General features: G+C 38.8%; 1 protein-coding gene across 1 annotated transcript in view; it reads right to left on the reverse strand.

Annotated features, from left to right (window-relative positions):
• The window catches only part of prkd1 (protein kinase D1), a 53,710-nt gene extending 36,863 nt beyond the window's left edge, over positions 1-16,847 (reverse strand). Inside the window, exon 1 of the mRNA XM_044375859.1 lies at positions 16,491-16,847. Within this exon, the coding sequence (XP_044231794.1) occupies positions 16,491-16,757 (267 nt within the window). The 5' untranslated portion in view covers positions 16,758-16,847. The remainder of the gene's footprint in view (positions 1-16,490) is intronic.
• Between the last annotated feature and the right edge of the window lie 4,111 nt (positions 16,848-20,958).

Consider the following 20,958-nt stretch of genomic DNA (forward strand, 5'->3'; position numbering starts at 1 on the left):
GGAGGTGATGAACTAATAAAAATATCAGAATAAAACCCTGAGTGAACAAACAATCACGTTTATGTCATGAACTGTATAAACATGTACTTTAATCAAACATAATAAACAGTCTTATCAATAAAGGATTTATTATATTTTAGACATTTTGGTTTGTTAATTATTGACATTTCATTAATATGTGACCAAAAATGTCAAACACGCTGAAAACTTTTAATTGATAAATTATTTTTCATTGGTTAGTCAATCCATCCTGCATCCATTACTGCAGTTTATTTTGGTTCAGGTCGCATTAATTTATGATGTTATTAGAAATTATTGTTATTTACTGCTGGAAAAAAAATGTGATAAAATGATAAATAATTCAGTTTTTTCTACTTGGGCCTGTGTGATCCTGTAACAGCTGTTAAATTGTGTTATTTGTGGTTTTCAAAAGGTCTTGAAACATCATAAATTTAACTAAATATAATGCACACGCACATCAATGACACATACAAAGTATTATTATCATTATTAAGAGTACATTTAATTTGAACTTTTATTCTTTTTATTGTATTTCTTTCACTGTGTGTGATACTTTAAGCCTCCAGACTCACAGATTCTGCAGAGTCATATGATCTGTGCAGCGTGAGAGTAATAAAAGTTGCAAGTTCTGTTTGTGCGGGGAGGAAGATTAATATGTATAATGTGAATTAATGAGAGTTAATGTGAGTTAATGTGGGTGGAGGATATTTAGTGAGGATCTGCTGCCTCTTTTTTTAATAACTAAATAGCCAAATTGGCTTTTTCCTGTTGGAGGCACAAAACATAGAAACACTCTCAGCAGCTGATTCATCAGCAGGAAACCTTAACAAAGAGATGGTTATTCATTCTAGTTTAACAGTGATGTGTAACATCAACATCCTGCGTGTTACAGCTGATAGAGACGTCGGATTAGAAAACGATCAAACCACGTATCTGCTCAAGGATTCGTTGGTGACGTGCGACCGAACTTTACGTAAATGAGGTGAAACAATCAGTCGTATTTAACGAAGAAGAGGAGGAGAAGAGTGTGATGGTGAAAGTAGAGGGAAGAGGGAGGGAGAGAAGGGTAAATAAACTAGCTGAAGAAGAAGATGATGAAGAAGAGACCTTCAACTCTCTCTACCTCTCAATAAGATCCTCAACAATACACTTCATAGATACATGCTTATGTGTGTGTGTGTGTGTGGTGTCACCATGGCAGCAGTGTCGCTCTTGTTGTCATGGCAGCAAGAACTCAAGGCTGATTCTTCACTTCCTCTCTGTTCAATTCAGGTTTTTTTTTTTTTTGGACTGAATGTACTAATGCAGCATATTCAGCTAACAGCTCTCTGCCTGCCTGCCCTGCGAGGCATGAAGGTCACTGGAGTCTCGATGGTTTCCACAACAGACCAGTAACTCAGCAGATTGTTTACTTTAAAGGACCAGTGTGAAGGATTTTGTTTGTCCGTTCTGGGTTACTGTAGAAACATGGCAGCCTCCGTAGAAGAGGACCTGCTCCCTCTGTAGATATAAAACCTCATTCTCAGGTAATAAAAACAGAACAGTTCTTATTTTCAGGTGATTAAACACTGATTGAAACATACTTATGAATATTATATTACATTTCCGCCGAGTCAGTTCCGCCAGATGCCACTAAATTCTACAGACTGCACCTGTAAACCTGAAGTTCTTGCTCAGTATCTTACAAATCAAGTTAAGCTAAACTATATAACTGATGTCCAGCTCCTGTAATTCAATAAATGTCCTTGAGAGTTTCTGAATAAGTGAAACATGTTGTTAACAGACACAAATAAAATTAAGTTTAGTTCAGACTGTGCTAACGGTTGTTGGCAGCAGTTAACTGTTTTCATGACGATCAAAGAAATATGTTAATTTAACCCTTGAAACTACTGTTTCAGGTCAAATCTGAGAGCAGTGAAAACACCCTAAACACAACATCTTTAGCCTGAAGTTTTATGGCCTCTATGACCTCCTGAAGTGGTTTAGAATATATTTATTAACTAATAATATTTCAACTTTTTCTTCATTTTTATTTTATTTTTGTGCAGCTGATGCACATTTTTGTTCGTAGAGGGAGTTTGGGGTTAAACTGGACCCATATTTATTAAAAAATGAATTGAAAATTAATGAACCGAATTATTTGAAAACATTATTGCTGTAAGATTATCATGAATGTTTTTTTCTCCATTAACAAATAAACAACACACTCTCTCTGCTCTCTGAAAGCTTTATAAAGGATTAATCACCCAAGAGTTAATGACTGATGAGGTATTTATGAATGAAAATAGATTTGTGGTTCAGCAGTTTGGTAGAGAGACTAATTATGAGGAGATAATGATATGAACAGTCTGTGAGGGATTAAGAGTTGCACTCGTACAGCTGCAAACAGCAGAAATGCTTGTTGCTATTTTTCATGGATAACTAGTTGAGCAGAGAGACAACCTCCCCGTTCAGGGAGAAGTTAGGAGCTGGAGGTATTTTAATCGATGCAAGCTGATCAGATGGACACACAGTTACGGCACATAACTGGCCCTGAAACCACAAACTGGTTTATAAATCGTTGTTTAAATGTGAAAAACGCACAGTGAGCTTTAGAGGTGGCTAGTTGTTTCCAGTCTTTATGCTAAGCTAGGCTAACCGCCCTCTGACTCAAGCTCTGTACTGAACACACAGATATAAAACTGATGTTCATCTGAACCGCAGAAAAAAAAGACAGAAAGAAAATGTTGAACTGTTCCTTTAACTCGGTGAGTCTAATGTGAGTAGTTAGTTGTAATAAACTGAAATGTTCCTTTAAAAGGAGGCCGTGTGGTGTTTATCGCAGCTGACATTGATGTAAAAAAAAGAGATCAATACTGACACACACACACACACACACACACACACATCGTTGACCTACTCTGACCAGTAGACTTCACCAGTATGTTACTGGTCAGACTAGGTATCTTTCTAATGAAGCTCTTTTTTTTCAATGATTTTTGACATTTTGATTTAGCTCATTTATTTCAAATATTTTTATTTTTGGTTTTGGTCTCTATTTATCTTAAAGGTCCTTAAAAGTCTGGACAGTTTCTACATTTTTCTTCTTGTCAACAAATCTCATGTTTGGATCCAAACCAACAATGAACTGATCTACTAACAAGTATTGTGTGTGTATCAAAGCCTGATATATCTTATTAAAAACACGTCAGTGAGTCACACCGCTGCAGTGGGTGACATGTTCCTTCATCATGAAGAGTTTGGTCACATTAGTTTGTTTAGAAACGGCTCCAAAGACTAATAACAGTGATCATGTTTTCAGTCTCTGGAGAGTAGTTCTGTGTAAGGAAGACGCTACTGAGCACGTGCAGGAACGCGGTTCTGTTTACAGCTTCACTAGCTTGTTGTGCTGCAGATCACAACCTCTTGACTTTTTACTACATTATAAATTTGCTGTTATTAGTCTTTGGAGCCGTTTCTAAACAATTTTCCAAACACATTCATGGTTCTTCAGACATTTTGATGACATTGTTTGTATCTACAGGAGATGTTTAACCGACTAAAAGTCCAGAGCGTCCTACATTTAATATTTAATTCAGTGATTGACTAAACTGCGTGGACATATCGAGTATAAAAGACAGATTTGAGGAGCACTAACTGACTGATAACATCACCGTCTCGTTCGACAGAGAAGAAAATGTGCTGCTGTGAGTGTTCTTCAGGTTATTTACAAGATCAGATTTCTCACTGTGAGCGCAGTGAAGATAAACGCTGTCGGATGAAAACCAAACCGTCCACTTTAGAGGAAGATAAACCTCCTTAAACATTGAAAATCACCCAAACTGGAGATACAGTGTGAGGTTTTTCACACAACAGCAGCAGTGATGTTACAGGTCTCTGCTTGGAACACCTAATAGGGATGAGAGAGGGCTATCACCATGACGACGGGACATGCTGCATGATGCCATTTATAAAGGTGTGTGTGTGTGTTTGATCATTATTTTCACTGTTATTCCACAGCTACGTGTGTGTTTTACATGTGTGACAAAGGTGTTTATACTCCAAGTATCGATCTGAGACTGAGTGAGAGACACATATATGACTGTAGAGAGAGAGAGAGATGCTGTGTGATGATGGACAAAAAGACATCTTCATGAACGGTTACAGAAGATTTCACAGCAACTCTGTCTTATAAAAATCAGGTTTTTAAAACACTAATTTGTTTTTTTTACAAAATACTTTTTCAACAGAACATAAATTGCTGCTCAGATTATGTTTACTGTCAACGTTTTTCCAGTTGAGGGTTGTCAGGCTGGATGTCGTGAGTATGAAACTCAGGACTGTGACACTGCAAACTGGTTAAGAGCTGCGTTACACTAGAAAAAGAACAATGCTGTCTCCTAGAATGTTGTTAAAGGAGCCATATTCAGCTTTTTGTGGTTTTCTGTTATTTATATTCTGATGTCGGATGTTAAACACGGTCAAAGTTCCAAAACTTGAGGTGAATGTATGTAGAAATGCTGCCTGCAAGTCAAAATTCAGGGCTTTAACCTGCTGTGAACGCTCCGTCGTGACTTTTTTTTTTCTACCTCACAGACGAGCTGACGACGGATCATCGCACATACCCATAAACATCCCTCTTTTCTGTAGCCTTGGTTGCTAAGGTGGTTGCTATGGTGTTTCTATGTGTTGTTATACTCTCATATTTCAGATGTGATTCAGCTCCATCATGTACGGATGGATTTGAGAAGTTGACATTTGGAGTAAAGAAGGAGAAAAAGTTTAAGAGTAAAGTAGCCTCCGGAGTCAGAGGAAGCTTCCTGAAAGCTGACCAATCAGAGCAGAGCGGGCTCATCAGGAGGCGGGGCCTTAAAGAGACAGGCCTGTTTCAGACAGAGTGTTTACATTTAGCTCCTCGTTTAGCCGACATTTAATCAACGCAGGCAAACTTTTAGCAGCTTTTCATACTGAATCAGTTCTCCCAGGCTCAGCAGCCGTGCCCCCCCACCCTTCCCCCTCCCACCAGTGAACCAGCCCTCCTCCCAACTGAAGGAGGAGGCGAGCAGCAGCATTGTGTTGGATGACATGTCAGCTGGCATAATTGCAGAGGGGGTTCGTGAGAATTTATTTTATTATTATGAAAAAAAAAAAAGAAAAATGATTAAATCCTTTTCAATAAGAATTCAAACACTGTAATTATTTTTCCACATAATGATCATTATATGAAACAAAAACGGGACAGTTTGAAGCATCGAGTGACTCAGTCTGTGTTAAAGTGTTCAAATAATACCTTCCAGTCATTTAGCCCAGTATGTCTGTTTATTTTAACTTATTCATTAATGTTAAGAGACTTTTTCCATTCAAGGATTTCACCATTAAAATTACATTTAGACTGTAAAAGATGGTCTTCAGTACATTTTTTATAAAGTCATATAACCAGTCTTACATCAAATAGTGAATTTAGCTGCAGAATGTTGCCTGCATGTCTGCACAGTGTTATAGTTCAGTAAATATCGTACAGTAAGTATTAGACTACAAGACAGTTGCAAGCCTGCAAATATAGAGTTAGTTAGAGTGTTGCATTCTGGGTTTTTGTAGCATTAATGTTGCTAGGCTAGCAAGTTTCTTCCAGTGTGTTAGAGTCAGTCAGCACTAAACATGTTTGGTTATCTCAGTTCAACCTGCAGGAGTTTCTGAAGGCTTATTGCACAACTTTGTTGAATACTTGATTCTGATTGGTCAATTACGCCATTCTATGGATAGCAGGCCGCTGCTATGAGTAACAGACCGTCATATTAATCTGCAGAAAGAAGTCCGGTAAATTTACCAACTACAGCTCATTCGCAACACCTTGTGGCAAAAAAAAAACATTAGAGATAATGTCAGTGACTGGACACAGATGAGCTACTGGGCTCAAACCAGTACAGAAAGAGAAATGTTTAGCAAGATCCTGTCGTCCGATCCAGGCAACAAGAAGGAAACATAGAGATGAATGACAGAAAGGTCATAATCTTAAGAAGGCTACAGAGTTTTCATAGATATTTACATTACATTACAATCTAAAGGACTTTTTTTTTTTTTAAGTGGAGGCAATAAAATCATTTTTAAATCAATATTTTGTGTCAGATTGATTGATTTCTTTAGTAAACAGCCGTGTAATAAGTGGGATAATAATACAGCGAGTCTGTCTGATGTGTCCTGCGTCACTCTGTCAGGGTTCATTTCACAATAACGACCCCGCTCGCTGTATATTATCCCTCGTGTGTGTGTGTGACGTGTTTTCTGCCACAGAGGAAATAAATTCAACGTCTTTACTGCAGAAACACAGCGAGGACTGAATCATCTGTCAAACAGCCAATTACTGCTGTCACACATGATGAGGAGCTCGAAAAGACGAGACAGCCTGAAAAATGCCAGAGAAAATAATTCTGACCATTTCACAAGAGCCTGACAGGAAGTCAAGTTACTGGACTAAACAAACACACTAAACAGCATAATACACCCCGAACCTGTTGGTCCCTACTGAAGACTTTAAATACAGTTCACACATATATAGTTTCATGTTTAAAAAAGGCTCCGTCGTTCCCTGAAACAGCTGGAGTTCAGTTTTCACTGTAGTTTTTAACAAACAGGAGGAAATCGTGCATTTATTGGGGACTATTTTCAGCAGCGGATGAATACACGTTTGGTGCTTTAGTGAGTATTTCTGGCAGCAGGACAGTGTGTGTGTGTGTGTGTGTGTGTTCATGGTAATGAATTTAATATACATACATGTTTAATATATCCGGCTTTGAATACACACACACACACACACACACACACACACATATAATACACTACCACATATTTGTTTGAGGAAGGAAAACTTGAAAGACGAGAGAAAGCGAAGGGAAATAAGATGAAGAGAAAGATGAATACAAACACATGAATGGATGAAAAAGAAGAGATGAAAGAGAGAACAATGAGACGGAGAGAAAACATTGTTTCATTCATTGTGTGTGTGTGTGTGTGTGTGTGTGTGTGTGTGTGTCTCATAATGGCCCTCAGAAGGACACTTCACAGCCGCAATCATCATCAGTTGCCAGGCAACAAGAAGAAACCGCTACCGACAGAAACACAGCACATACTGCTTTATTATTACTGTTACAGAGCGGCAGAGGTGTCTGTGTGTGTGTGTGTGTGTGTGTGTGTGTGTGTGTGTGTGTGTTCAGAGACACCACAGCGTTCGACAGAGTTGCGTCATTATTGGCAAAAAAAAAAATCCTCTCTTCACCTGTCCTTCACTCTTTTCTTTCAGGAAATTAATTTATAATATTTTCTTTCTTTCTTCGGTCTTTCTGAAAAGCAGAAACATGTTCCTGAGGCTTTATGGCCACATTCTGAATAAAACAAGTATTCTGCACACATTTCCAGCTCTATATTTATATTCTGGGGCTCTACTGGAATATCTTTGCATGATTTCCAGTTAAAAACTCCTTATTTATCTTCTACTGGTCCTTTATGCAGCCCCTCAGTTCAGCCTCTGTCTGAAACAGGCCGTTTTAGCTCCTGTCTCTTTAAGGCCCCGCCTCCTGTTCTGATTGGTCAGCTTCAGGAAGCTTCCTCCGGCTCCTTTTTTACTCCAAATATAAACAGCTGTTTATGGACATGCACGATGAGCTGATGTCAATTAATCAATTAGTCAATCGACAGAAAATTAATCAACTATTTTGATAATTGATTAATTGTTTTGAGTCATTTTTTCCTTAAAAAAAAAAAAAAGTCCTAATTCTCTGATTCCAGCATCTCAAATGTGAATACTTTCTGGTTTCTTTAATTCTCTATGACAGTAAACTGAATATCAAGACATTTGAGGGCGTAACCTCAGGTGTGATCGACATTTTTCACAATTTTATAGCCCAAACAACGAATTGATTAATCAGGACAATGATCGTTAATGAAAATAATCAGCAGTTGCAGCCCTGTTCGTCAGGAAAGTTAAAAAAAAAAACATTGCAAACTAACTGTGCATCAGGGCAGCTGAAACCTGAGCTGTGACTTACAGGCACCACTTCTACATACATTCACCTCAAGACAGCGTTTACTGACCCCTGACCCTGTCACATCCCCATACTCCCCCCATACTGCCCCTAATGGTCATGTGCGTATTGCATCTTGTGTAGCGTTAATTGCTGAGAAAGCGCACGACCAACGCTCCAAAGGGACGCAGGATACGTGAGGCAGACATCAGGCACATGCAAACATGTAGTTAAAAGCAAGTTTATCTAACCTAACCCAAGAGGTCGACACACAGATTAAACATACAGTTACACAAGTCTGTTGTTAGCAAGTCTGAGCTGCTCTTGTTATGAACTATGTGAAAGGATTGTGCCACAGGTTGGCCAATAAACTGAATAACTGATTTAAAAAACAGAAAAATAATAATCTGGCTACCGGCTCCAAAAGATCTGAGTTCACAAAGAAAGTTAATGTGCTGCTGTATCTCCTTACAAATTCTATATGAGAGACATGTTTAATAATAATAATAATAATAATAGAACAAGCAAGAAAGGAAACAAGGATATTTCCCAAAATGTTAGAATATTTAATCTACAACTCTAATCCAGAGTCTCATATCAACAGCAAACTACTAACGAGACAGTTGTGTTTAAACTTCTGACCTTCTGACCTTCTGACCTTCACCTGACAGAACAGCCAATGAGGAGGCAGCTAAAGATCCCAAACACTTCAGTCTGAGCTCTGATTGGTCCTCAGATCTGAAGAGAAACTTTTATAGAGAAACAGTTTGGTTGAGTTCCTGAAAAACCTTAAGGAACATTTCACACACACACACGCACACACACACACACACACACACACACACACACACACAGCAGCGTTAATCAGTTCATTTGGTGCTATTTGAAGTGTTAAGTGTTGCATGTTGTGAGTGATGTCACGCAGGTTCGGTGTGTGAACAGGTGTGGAGGTGACCTGCTCTACTTTATATATCTCTATAGAATACACAGAAACCTGCTAATAAACACTTTAATCAACAACCTGTGTGTGTTCGTGTGTGTGTGTGTGTCGCACAGTGTCAAGCCGTTAGCGTCCTCGCTCTCAGGTTCAGGTGTGTATGTATGTAGCGTTCAGGTGTAAAAGTCTCACTGTGGGGAAATGAGGTGATTTTCACCTGAAATGAGACGATTAGTGAATCTGAACAGAGATAATGGACGTCACATAGTGTGTGTGTGTGTGTGTGTGTGTGTGTGTGTGTGTGTGTGTGTGTGTGTGTGTGTGTGTGAGACAGGGAATACTTCTATCTCTATTTTGGGCTTTTATCAACACAACGAAGGTGTTTTAAGACAACATGGGACTGAATTATTCTTCCTGTCCTGTCCAGTCTTAATTGATTTCTTCCTGTTTTCACCCAGAAAATAAAAGAATAACTTGAGACTTTTGTTCCCACACAGATCAGGAAGAAATAAACTGTCCCACTGACTGGTTTTCACAACCAGTTTCCATCCTAAACTCATTCCTGCCCCGTTTCCGATTACATCACCACAATCAATCCCGTCTTAATCTTATCCCAATCGACTCGGATTCTTTCACCGTTATAAACTCGATCCCGTCGCTGTTATCCCAAAACTGCTCTGATCCCATCCCGATTCTGTGTCGATCCCACCCTGATCCCAATCCATCTTAATCTACGGTCAATCCAGTCTTGATTCTCTCTGATCTTGTCATGAAGCCATTATAATCTCGTCCTAATCCCATCTCAATCACATCCGGATCACGTCCCATCTCCCATCGATTCCGTCTGGATCCCCTTCCCAACCCATTTCACATTCAGATGTTGAACTCTTCCCAGTCCTGATCCTGATCCTGATTCTTTCCTGATCCTGAACGGGATCCCATCATAAACTGGTCCTGAGTTTGAATGCATCACATGTGAAACATCCGAAAACCACATGTGCCCTTGAATGCATCACATGTGATAAGTCCGAAAACCACATGTGCTCTTGAATGCATCACATGTGAAACATCTCAAAACCACATGTGCCCTTGAATGCATCACATGCGCCCCTGAAGTTTCACATGTGATACGTCCGAAAACCAAATGTGCCCTTGAATGCATCATATGTGATACGTCCAAAAACCACATGTGCCCTAGAATGCATCACATGTGAAACATCTCAAAACCACATGTGCCCTTGAATGCATCACATGCGCCCCTGAAGTTTCACATGTGATACGTCCGAAAAACCACATGTGCCCTTGAATGCATCATATGTTAAACATCCGAAAACCATGTGTCCTTGAATGCATCACATGTGATATGTCCGAAAACCACAAATCCTGAAATCCTGTTTCACTCCTGACTACTACTTCCTGTCTGATCTTCTCCCCCAAAAATCAACGTACGAGTCAAACTGTTAAGACTCAGAAACCTGCAGCACATTTACTGGGATAAAAGAGTTTTGAATGAATGAGGATAATTTTTCTTGGCATATGCAAGAAAAAGATGCTTGATGAACACTAGATTTTGTCAGATTCTGGTCTTTAGATGAGAGAAAAATCACATTCATAACAACAACAACAACACTGTTACTTGTGTGAAAAACACAAGCTCACATTCACAAACCGCTCGCTGGTTTTTCTCTCCTCGTCTATGTGAGAAAGAGGACATCTATCACATTCATAAGGACACTGACACTGTCTTTGTTTCTCTACGGTTTAATTGTGAGCGCCTGGCAACAGCTTTTGCGGTTCAGCTCGGTTCATAAAGCAAAAGCCAGAAAAACAGAGAAACCCCTGCAGAGCGAGCGAACAAAGGCAGAATTCATCTTGTTTCCAACGAGAAGCGAGAGAGTGAGTCACCGCTGACTAACGCTGCTGGAGCAGATCGCTGCTGCTTTTCCAGCCTCACATACTGTAAACTTTACACATGGAGGGAAAAATACTGCTAAACACACTGGAAGCCATCAGAGGAATAAATGTGTGTGTTCATGTGTTTGTTCTGTGATGTTTCTGGAGGCTTCGAACTTTCCTCCTGAGAACTCTTCAGCAAATCCTCAAAAAACAACATGTTTATGCTCAAGTTAGAAATGTTGAAGTAACATAAGTGCTCCTGAGTCTTCTCTGTGAGGAGCAGAAGAGGAAATTATGTGATGTTGTTATAGAGCCACAAAGTCCACAGAGGGAACTTTAACACAGGAGATCGCTCTTCACTCCCGACCGCGATCATTCCCTCAACCAACTGCAGCAATTTTAAAGGTATAATATGTAATTATTCCACATTAAAATGTCTAAAAACAACTAGACCTATGTTATTTTATTATCCCAAATGTTTCCAACAATGTTCAAACCCAGAGAAATCTGTAATTTAATCAAAGTAACGGACCGTTTCATTTGGTCGCCTGTCGATGGCGTCATACCTCCTCTACCAAAGAGTAAACACACACCAGATGCATACGGCGGCGCTGTGTTTGTCCGCTACAATGGCGTCTACCAAAGAGTAACTTACACACATACAAGATAATACATCGGCGTTGTGGTTGTTCCACACAAACTGTTATAAATGGACTTTTATTCAGTTTTAAGACACATTTTCATGATAAATTTAGGTGGTTTTTAACTATATCTTTTAGCCAGATGAAGGATTTTAGTCATTGGACGTCTGGATCTTAAGTTATCAGAGAAATAAACTGGACAAACGTTAGCAGCAGCTCGGCTAACAGCCCCTCCAGGAAGTCCGGTGGTCACCAAACATCATCGGAGAAATATTGATTTTTTTAGGTGAAACAGCTTTAATTAGTATTTTAACGATTTTAATCTGAATGTCCATTTGTTCTGGAGAGGAGGAGACCTCTGCGGGTAAAAACATCCTGAATGATGAACACTGGAGTAATCCTATCCTGGTGAAGCTGGTTATTTAACGACGAAGACAACAACTCCCATGATCCCTTGCTACTTCACACCCTCATCACACTCCGTCTTTTGTTATTGTTTTGATTGAGACGCCTAGCGGCTGAAATTACATATTGTGCCTTTAACCAAAACCATGATTCCCCCCCCCAACTCTAACCTAAATCTAACCAAACCTAAACCACGGTGTCGTCACATCTCAAAACAGATTATTATTATGTGTCAGACAGTGATGTGTGACGGTTTCATAAGACACAGACAAATGATGTCGTCCCTCTGATAGAAACATGGACAAGTAACGTATTTTGTAATTTAATTTGGAGGAAGACTAGAGCTGTCTGATGAATCCTAAAATCTAAATATAGCAATAACAAACAATCCCAGAGAGCATACGGTAGCGGACGACGACATGTAAAATAACAAATATGGCCCAAATATCCCAAATCAAATGTGGGTGTTTTTTTTGGTAAAGATGCTCTCAGGTACATGTATTCTGGATGTGGAGCAGTTCTGGTTTATCTGGTTTGTTCTTGGTTGACATACGTTTTGCTTGTGGCCCAGATCTGGGAAACAAGAGCAGACCGCCATGGTGACATCATTCCACGCGGTACGTGGGCCGGATGAAAGTGCCGAATCTGGGATGCGTTTCCATCCAGCTGTTTTTATTTGCTCATAAAAAAATCGGCAGGTTAACTCCAAAAATTTTAAAAGAAATCTTGAAATAATTTGCCTGTTTTGTACTGATGATGAGATGCAGTGGAAACTTTTAGTCCCCGAGGTTACTCTCTTTTTAACTATACGCTTGAAAAAAGACAAAATGATTTAAATATAAAGAGTAAAGCTTCCCAGATTATTATAAATGATCCTTCACACCTGCTGCACTTTGACACTTAAAGCTCTGTTCAGACAAGACGAACATCACAAAGGGAGGCGTGGAATTAACCTTCCTGTTGTCCTCCCGTCAACAATACAACTTTTGTCCTCCAGGGTCAATTTTGACTCGGGAGGACAAAAGTCCACAGATGCTATAAATTTTAATAAAACACCCAAAATTCAATGAAAGTAGTGATCATTACTTTTATTGCAAAGTGTGTGGTATGGATTTTCAGGCAATAAGATGAAAGAAATCCATATTTCTGATATAAAAACATTTGAAAATGGGTCAAATTTGACCCGAGGACAACAGGAGGGTTAAATAACTGAACTCATGTTCCTGGACGGTATGTTAACCATGAGGAAATGACGGGATCTGGTCTGTAATATATGTAATATATATATGGACATTCAGCAGGATAGCCGGAGAGTTGAAGGTGAGTCAAAGATGCTGCGTGAGATGAGATGAAGAAGAGTCAAACATCATCCTCTGTGTAACTTTCACTGTCTTCTTGCTCTCTTGATGGTTTTATTTTTTCCATAAACTTTCTCTAATTTTACTTTATTGTACTTTATTTTTATTCCTGCTGTATTCATGCATTTTAAACCACGTTGTCCTCATCAATGTCCTGTATTGTTTTTAACACTATGCACTAGGGGTGTGCCCGAATACAAATACATTATTCGGCAAAGCACAAATAGTGGGGTTTTATACGAATATTTGTTTCATTCAAATATTTTAAAAATGATTTGTTTTCTGGAAGAAAAAAAAAAAACTGCATGCAGGTCAGTTACATCACTATCTCAGTGTCTCTCCTCTGCTCCACTGTTACGTCTATCAGCAGGTCTCAATGAGGGGAGTCACATCCACCCGCTACATGACGCACATTTCCTAATTTGGACATCACTCCTGAAGCTACTGACACTTTCTAAAATTAAAAGCGTAATAAAAACATAAACAGTATTTATAGGCCTCTTTCCACTTTTATTCGAATACATTTACAAATAATTTTGCTGCCTCGACAAATACAGATACAAATACAAATACTGGGATCTCTGCACATCCCTCCCTATGTAGTGAAGCCGGAGATCATTTTCCACATGCGGAGTTAGTAAATCTGCAGCCGTATGAAGGTCCAGCAGGTCACAGAGGTTAAAGTTCTGTCATTGACTGACAGCGAGTTGTTACTATAGACGGCAGCGCCTGTGGCACATTATCCATACATGTCAGTTATTGAATATTCCTCTCTCTCCCCCCTCTCATACACGTATACATAATGTTTCCCAGCATGCCCTCATATACATAATGTTTCCCAGCATGCCCTCATATACATAATGTTTCCCAGCATGCCCTCATATACACAATATTTCCCAGTATGCCATCTCATGTTGGGGAAAATGTCGGTCTTAAGTTTCCAGCTGTGGACTTTCTGGTAATAAAAACAAATTTTCTTCACACACAAGGATGCAAAATGTTTTTTTAACGTCAAGGCTGATTGTTAATTTCGAAGTTGTTCATCATTCGGGTATAAATGGCTACAAACACGTCCTCTATTCTGCTCTCTGTTTAATATATATCACGTTCTGCAAATTGATAAAGGCCAATATCAACGTTTTGGAGGTTAAATAGTTCTTAAATATGTTGTTAAATCTTTTACAGGACAAGAAAGGTTTAACTATAAAGTCATTCGGCTGATATTTTGATGATTAGATGCATAAAGTACTAAAGAGCTTCAGGAGATGATGGTTTCTATTTGAGACACAATACTCCATCTTCAGTAGAAAAATGACAGAAATGATCAAATGTTCAAATTATGTTTAAGTGTAAAGAACAAAGTCTGATGGAGGAAACTTAATCAAATAAACTTATCTTTAACTCCATTTAATGATGTTAAACTCTTTAATTCTACATGTGAATGAATGAATATGAGACTGGATTCATTGAGTCTGTAGGGCAGCTGTGGTGATTTTAATATCACCTGCTGGTCAGTGATTTTAATCCAATCATTCATTTTTCACCCCAGTAATCATTCAGCTGCAACGTCTGACTGTTTTTCTCTAAAAACTCTAAATCCTGATCTCTGGAGCTGCTCGTCCTTCCACTACAACACGCTACAACACCGACATATCTGCCTGTTTGTGAACCAATATGATGACAGAAAAAAATAAAACCATCCGTCAAATATTCTCCATTAGATCTCTGCTGAATTAGTTATTATGGATGTACAGACAACTATCACTGGATTATTTTGATACTGAAGAAAACTTCAAAATGTGATGTTTATCTGGTTTCTAAGTGGATTTATGGAGGTTTATTAGTGATGAACATCAGAGATAATGAATCCTCGGGAAGTGTGAATCACACTGGATGATATCAATATGTGTTTCATGTCCATTACAGAGCAGATCCTCTCATGTCCTGATGGTTAAAACGTCGAGTTCAGTCACCGAAGAGCACAGAGAACATTTCATTCTCCGCCTCCTGCTGTGATGTTCAATTTCAGAAAATACCCCAAAGTGACATATATTTACATTAAAGTGACAGCAGCATTGTAATTATGACTCCGGTGACATTATTATCACTGTGACTTTAACACAGGAGACTGCTCTTCACTTCCTGTTTCCAACCATTGATGTATTATGGAAACTTCCTTTACTTCTGCACATATTTTGCACAACTTTTTTTATTTTTACATTTCACAAGTCAGGTTATGTATATGGCCTATGTACTGTAATGTTTATAACATATATAGATTGAATTCCATTTACTTGACTTCTTATTTAGTTTGTATTTATTACTCTTAGTTCTTTTCCTCATTTCCTGCATTGCTGTAACATGGGAATTTCCCCTCTTGGGATCAATAAAGTCTTTTCTTATCTTATCAGAACTGGATATCGGACTCAAATAAAAACTCTTCGCCTGGTGTATGAACCAAAAATGTTTCCACGTTGTGCGAGCTGATGAATATTTGTTTCTCTCGCTCGGCTCACAGACTTTACATCAGGATGACAGAATAATTAAAATCACTTTTAGGCTCAAGGAAAGTTTTACAGATATAAAATCTTTGTGGATTAAAAATTCATAATTGACCTTTTCTGCAGTTGGAGGTGTCAACAGTTTTATAGACGTCTCTTTTATAACGGAGGTCTTTGGGGAAAATGTTGTTTTTTGTTGTTGTTGCAATACCGCCAGTGACCACCAGTAGAAACTAGCAGCGACGTGTTCTCAACCAACAGTCAACATCTGTTTCTTTTCATTTTCACCTCGCGGTTATTATTGTAGCCATGACAACAGATGTCCCCTAACTTTAACAAAGTATCAATTAAACCCAAACCGGATGTTTAACTAAACCTACTCAGACCTGAACCACAGTGTTGTCACATCGTAAAACATATTGTGAATTTTTCAACAGATTGATTTGTAAAAGTTGCTGAATATTGTTCAGAAAACTCTTCTTGATGTTGTTCTAAAGGACAGTTACAAACAACATATTTTAATGTTTAATTTGCAGGACTTGTCTCGGTTTTATGGTTTAAAAAAAATGACTGATTGCACCTTTAATGCACCGACATTTAACACTGAGCTCTTTTAGATACTTCAATATGTTTTACTGCCGTTTAGTTTAACTTGACCATCAACTGGAATGAAAGACTTCATAACTTTTCCAGGAGTTAAAAGTATTTTTGGCACTTTGACCCTCTCTGGTTACCTTCTGGTCCACGATGGAACACGCCACCTCCCGGACCTGGCTGAGGCTGAGCTCTGCGGCGTCCAGCAGCACCGGCTCCCGGCTCAGTCCGATCTGGATGTGGAAGGAGATCACACCACCTCCACCTCCTCCTCCTCCTCCTCCTCCACCTCCTCCACCTCCCCCTCCTCCTCCTCCTCCTCCTCCCCCAGTGCCGGTGTTGGTGTTGTTTGTCCCCCCTGAGAACAGGAGCGGGCTGGGCGCACGGATCAGCGGAGGCGCACTCATGTGAGCCTTTTCCCCGGTGGTTTCCAACCCTGCCAAGAAACAATTAGGAATCACGGCGATGATTGCCTCAATGACCGCGCGGGTGATTGATTAGGGTAATGAACGGCGGGAGCGGGGAGCCAGGTGGAGCAGCAGCCGGAGGAGGGATTCAAACCGCGGAGAGGTGCGGGATGCTCGGACGCACAGAACCAAAAACTCCCCAAAGCGTCAGAAAAGCGCACAAAACAACAACAACAACAAAAAACAAAAAAAAAAACAAAGAGTTTCCGACAGAAATGGCGAACTACAACAAAACTAAAAGAGAGGAGACAAACAGAGGAGGGTTGTGGATACGGAGGGAATTAAAAGAGCCATAATGACTACATGACTGGACCAGAGAGCAGCGTGGAAACCGGTGATGCGGGTGACAGAGCCGTGGACGTCAACAGTGGCTGGAGAGGAGGAGGAGGAGGAGGGAGGAGAGGAGAGGAAAGGAGAGGAGAGGAGAGGAGAGAGGGAAACCTCCAGGACTGATGGATGATGGATGGACAGATGCTCATAAACTGATCCAGAGATGCTTTCATTTGCAGACTTGACTCTCAGTTTGTGAGTTCAAAGTGAGTTTTACTTGTTTTTTTTTTCATCTTTTTTTTGCCTTTTGACTAAAATCTGCAACCAAAACAGTTTCAACAAGGAACATTTTTCTTTTATTTTTTTAATTAATTAGGCTAATTTATGTTATTTTCCTCAATTTCACGAAAAAATACTCTTAAAAATATTCAGCACCTCTAGATTCAGGAGATTTTATAAATACTGACGTCATGAGTCATCAACCAACCAGAAGACAGCAACAAAAAAGTCTTTACAATTATTTGGATTTTTCACATTTTATTTATTGAGTTCAGTGTCCAGTTCTACTTCCTGCAAGTTTTATTACAACAAAGTAGTTCTTTTAAAGAAATCCCTCTTATAAACTCCACAAACTCAAATAAATGTCTTAAAACTTTATCTCCATTTCTCGACTATTAGCACCAAATTACATCGTTCATTATTAACAGGAAGTTACAGAATCGCAAAATAAAACAAATCCAACTTGTTTTATTTCTAGAGCTAGATTCGATCATCGATTAGTTGCCAACTATTAAATTAATCACCAACTATTTTGATAATCGATTGATCGTTTTGAGTCATTTTTTAAAGAAAAAAAAGTCTGAATTCTCTGATTCCAACTTCTCAAATGTGAATATTTTCTGGTTTCTTTAATCTTTTATGACAGTTAAACTGAATATCTTTGTGTTGTGGACAAAACAAGACATGTGAGGTTTCATCTTTTGGGAAATACTGATCGACATGTTTATAGACCAAACAACTAATCAATTAATCGGGAAAATAATCTACAGATTGATCAATAATGAAAATAATCATTATAATGTTATTCCCCAAAATAAATAAAATACTATCTAATATTTATCATTTATGTATTTTGTTGGCCTAAAAGTAATCTAAATCTAAAAATACTGAAATTGTGAAAAGTTTTAACTGCAACATTTTGTCACATTTTTCTGTTTACGTGTAAAAACTGACGGAAAAGCTGGAAATTAAAAAACAACAAACAAAAAAAAACAAACAAAAAATTTCAGTTCTGAGGTGTAAAAGTAGTCATGTGGATAAAAATCAAATGTAAACAGACTGAGTGAATAAATGATGTCGTACATGAATCATGTGACTTAAACGCCACTGAAGAGTTGAAAACATCAGATCTGTGTGGAGCGATGATGAGGAGACGGTAACCTTCCTCACATCAATACATGAAACTAACAGAAATGTCATATTTTCATCATGTTTTCCGTCGTTTGAGCTTTGACCGTCGCTCTTTTAATGACGTCATCTCGTCGTTTCCTCTTTCCACGCCTTGCTAATGTTAAAATGCTAATGTTAGCATCAAACAGCTTTATAAAAGACTGAAGATAACAGTTATATCTGCCCAGTAATAACTGAACATTTCACTCTTTATGTGACTTTCTTGCATTTTTATTTCACATGTAGCAGATTTTTTTTTACACAGAAGCTTCTGTTAGCTTCTCGTTCTGAGAGAAAAGGGAATTAAATTAACTGTAGAAGAAGCTTCCTGTTTGTACTGATGCTAATACAGATGAGGAAGTGATGCACCTCACATCTTTAGTCCCTCCTCTCTTCCTATTGGCTCACAGACCTGCTGTTGGAAACCTCTTGATTCATTTCACACATCAACAACATCCCAGCATGCAAAGCTGCATCTGGCTATGGGAGCTTGTATAGCACAAACTTGCAGCCTTGTAGTCCATCAGATGGAGGTGGGATCACGTTTTTACCACAAACTAATAGACCGAAACCACTTCCTGTAAAGGGTCTTTGGTCTGAGTAGGATCTCTGAGTTCAGATCTGCAGAGAGACGAGTCATATCGAGGAGAAAAACGAGTCAACTGCACTGAATGACGCAGGGTTTTGTATCTAAACAGCCTGCGTCTCTATGTAAAGATATATTATAGGCAGGCAGATGCTCACTTCTGAATTTATTACACACACCTGTTGCATCTGAGAGCAGATTCCTCAGAGCGCTGCTGCTGTCGGCTCAACACAGACAGAGAGTGAAGGGTGTTGGTTGCTAGGAGACACACACACATACACACACACACACACACACACACACACACAATAGACAACATTTCTGCCGACCCTCCTACGCTTCAACCTTGCCTCCATTTACTTCCATTTATTACCAAGGATGATGCCAGAATCGTGGCATATGGTGTGTGTGTGTGTGTGTGTGTGTGTGTGTGCAGAACAGAACAAACAGCTGATAGTGTCATAACTCAAATATCACTTTTAATATTAGTAACTTCTTAATAGCTTAAAGGAAACATCTGGTAATGATCTTCTATCTGAGCTTCGTTATTGTCCAAAAACAATTAAAAACACGTCAGTCACCGCTGCACTGGGTGACATGTTCTTCATCATCGTGAACACACACACACACACTGTGGTTTATTTTGACTCAATCCCACACACACACACACACACACACACACACACACAAACCGTCCTGCAGCCAGAAACACTCACTCGAGCACCAACTGTGGATTCATCCGCTGCTGAAAATAGTCCCCAACAAATGCACCGTTTCCTCCTGTTTGTTTGTTTGATAAAAGATAATGTGAAAAAAATGAAACTACATATTTATGATCTGTTTTTAAAGTCTTCAGTAGGAACCAATGAGCTGAGAGCAGCAGGGAAAGGAACTTTAAATAAGAGGTTTTTTTTATTTTTAATGCTTTGATATAATTTCAGTATTATATTTTGTCAATAAAAAAATGTCTTTTTCTCCAATTCTGGTCCTTTGGTTATTTCCAGAGTCAATAATATAATAAAAATAACATCAGAAATCAAGAATATCAACTCAAGTATCTTGAACGTTTAAGCGGCAAAGACGTGTTTTTATGAGACGGTAAAATTCACTGACAGCTACTGAAATATTCTTCATCGCTACTTTCTTTCTAATATGATATGAACACTTTCATTTTTATTAAAGATCCCCTCCTCACCTATAAAAAAATACTCTATGATTCAGATCTATGAATATATCTGTGAAGTCGTAATATATCTAACGAGGTTGAATCAGGAGCAACAGGACTCGATCTGAGGACGTCTCAGATCTGAAGAAACCTTTTCGGATGAGAAGCGAAACATCCTCAAGAATCTACAACAAGTCCAGTTGCTCCTGACTCAACCTTCTTAGATATAATCTACATGTAATTATTGTTCATTTCAAGATGTCTCATAATCAGTGTATGTGTACTTTTATTGAACAAAACATCACTTCCTGTTTCCAACCGAGAGTCAACATTGTTTTAAAACCATCATGACGAAGGTCTTCTAACCTTAATAAAGTCATAACTTACTGTTTCTTGGGTAAAAACCTTCACTGTGCACATCTTCCCTCCCACCAGCTTCCCCCACATCCACCACTCCTACACTGCTGCCTTTAAATATCCATACATACAGTAATAATACCTGAAAAAGAAATAACGTCAACAAGGAACAGATTCAAGTATACCTGTCGCTCTCTCTCGTAAACCAAATGAATGACACATTAAACAGGAGTGTTTTTGCTCCAGAATCAGATTACAGCTGAGAGGACGTGACGTGCAGCAGTAATCCCATCAGAAGATCTGCTGACAGCGTG

The sequence above is a fragment of the Thunnus albacares genome, chromosome 15, assembly GCF_914725855.1.
Source record: "Thunnus albacares chromosome 15, fThuAlb1.1, whole genome shotgun sequence".
NCBI lineage: Eukaryota > Metazoa > Chordata > Actinopteri > Scombriformes > Scombridae > Thunnus > Thunnus albacares.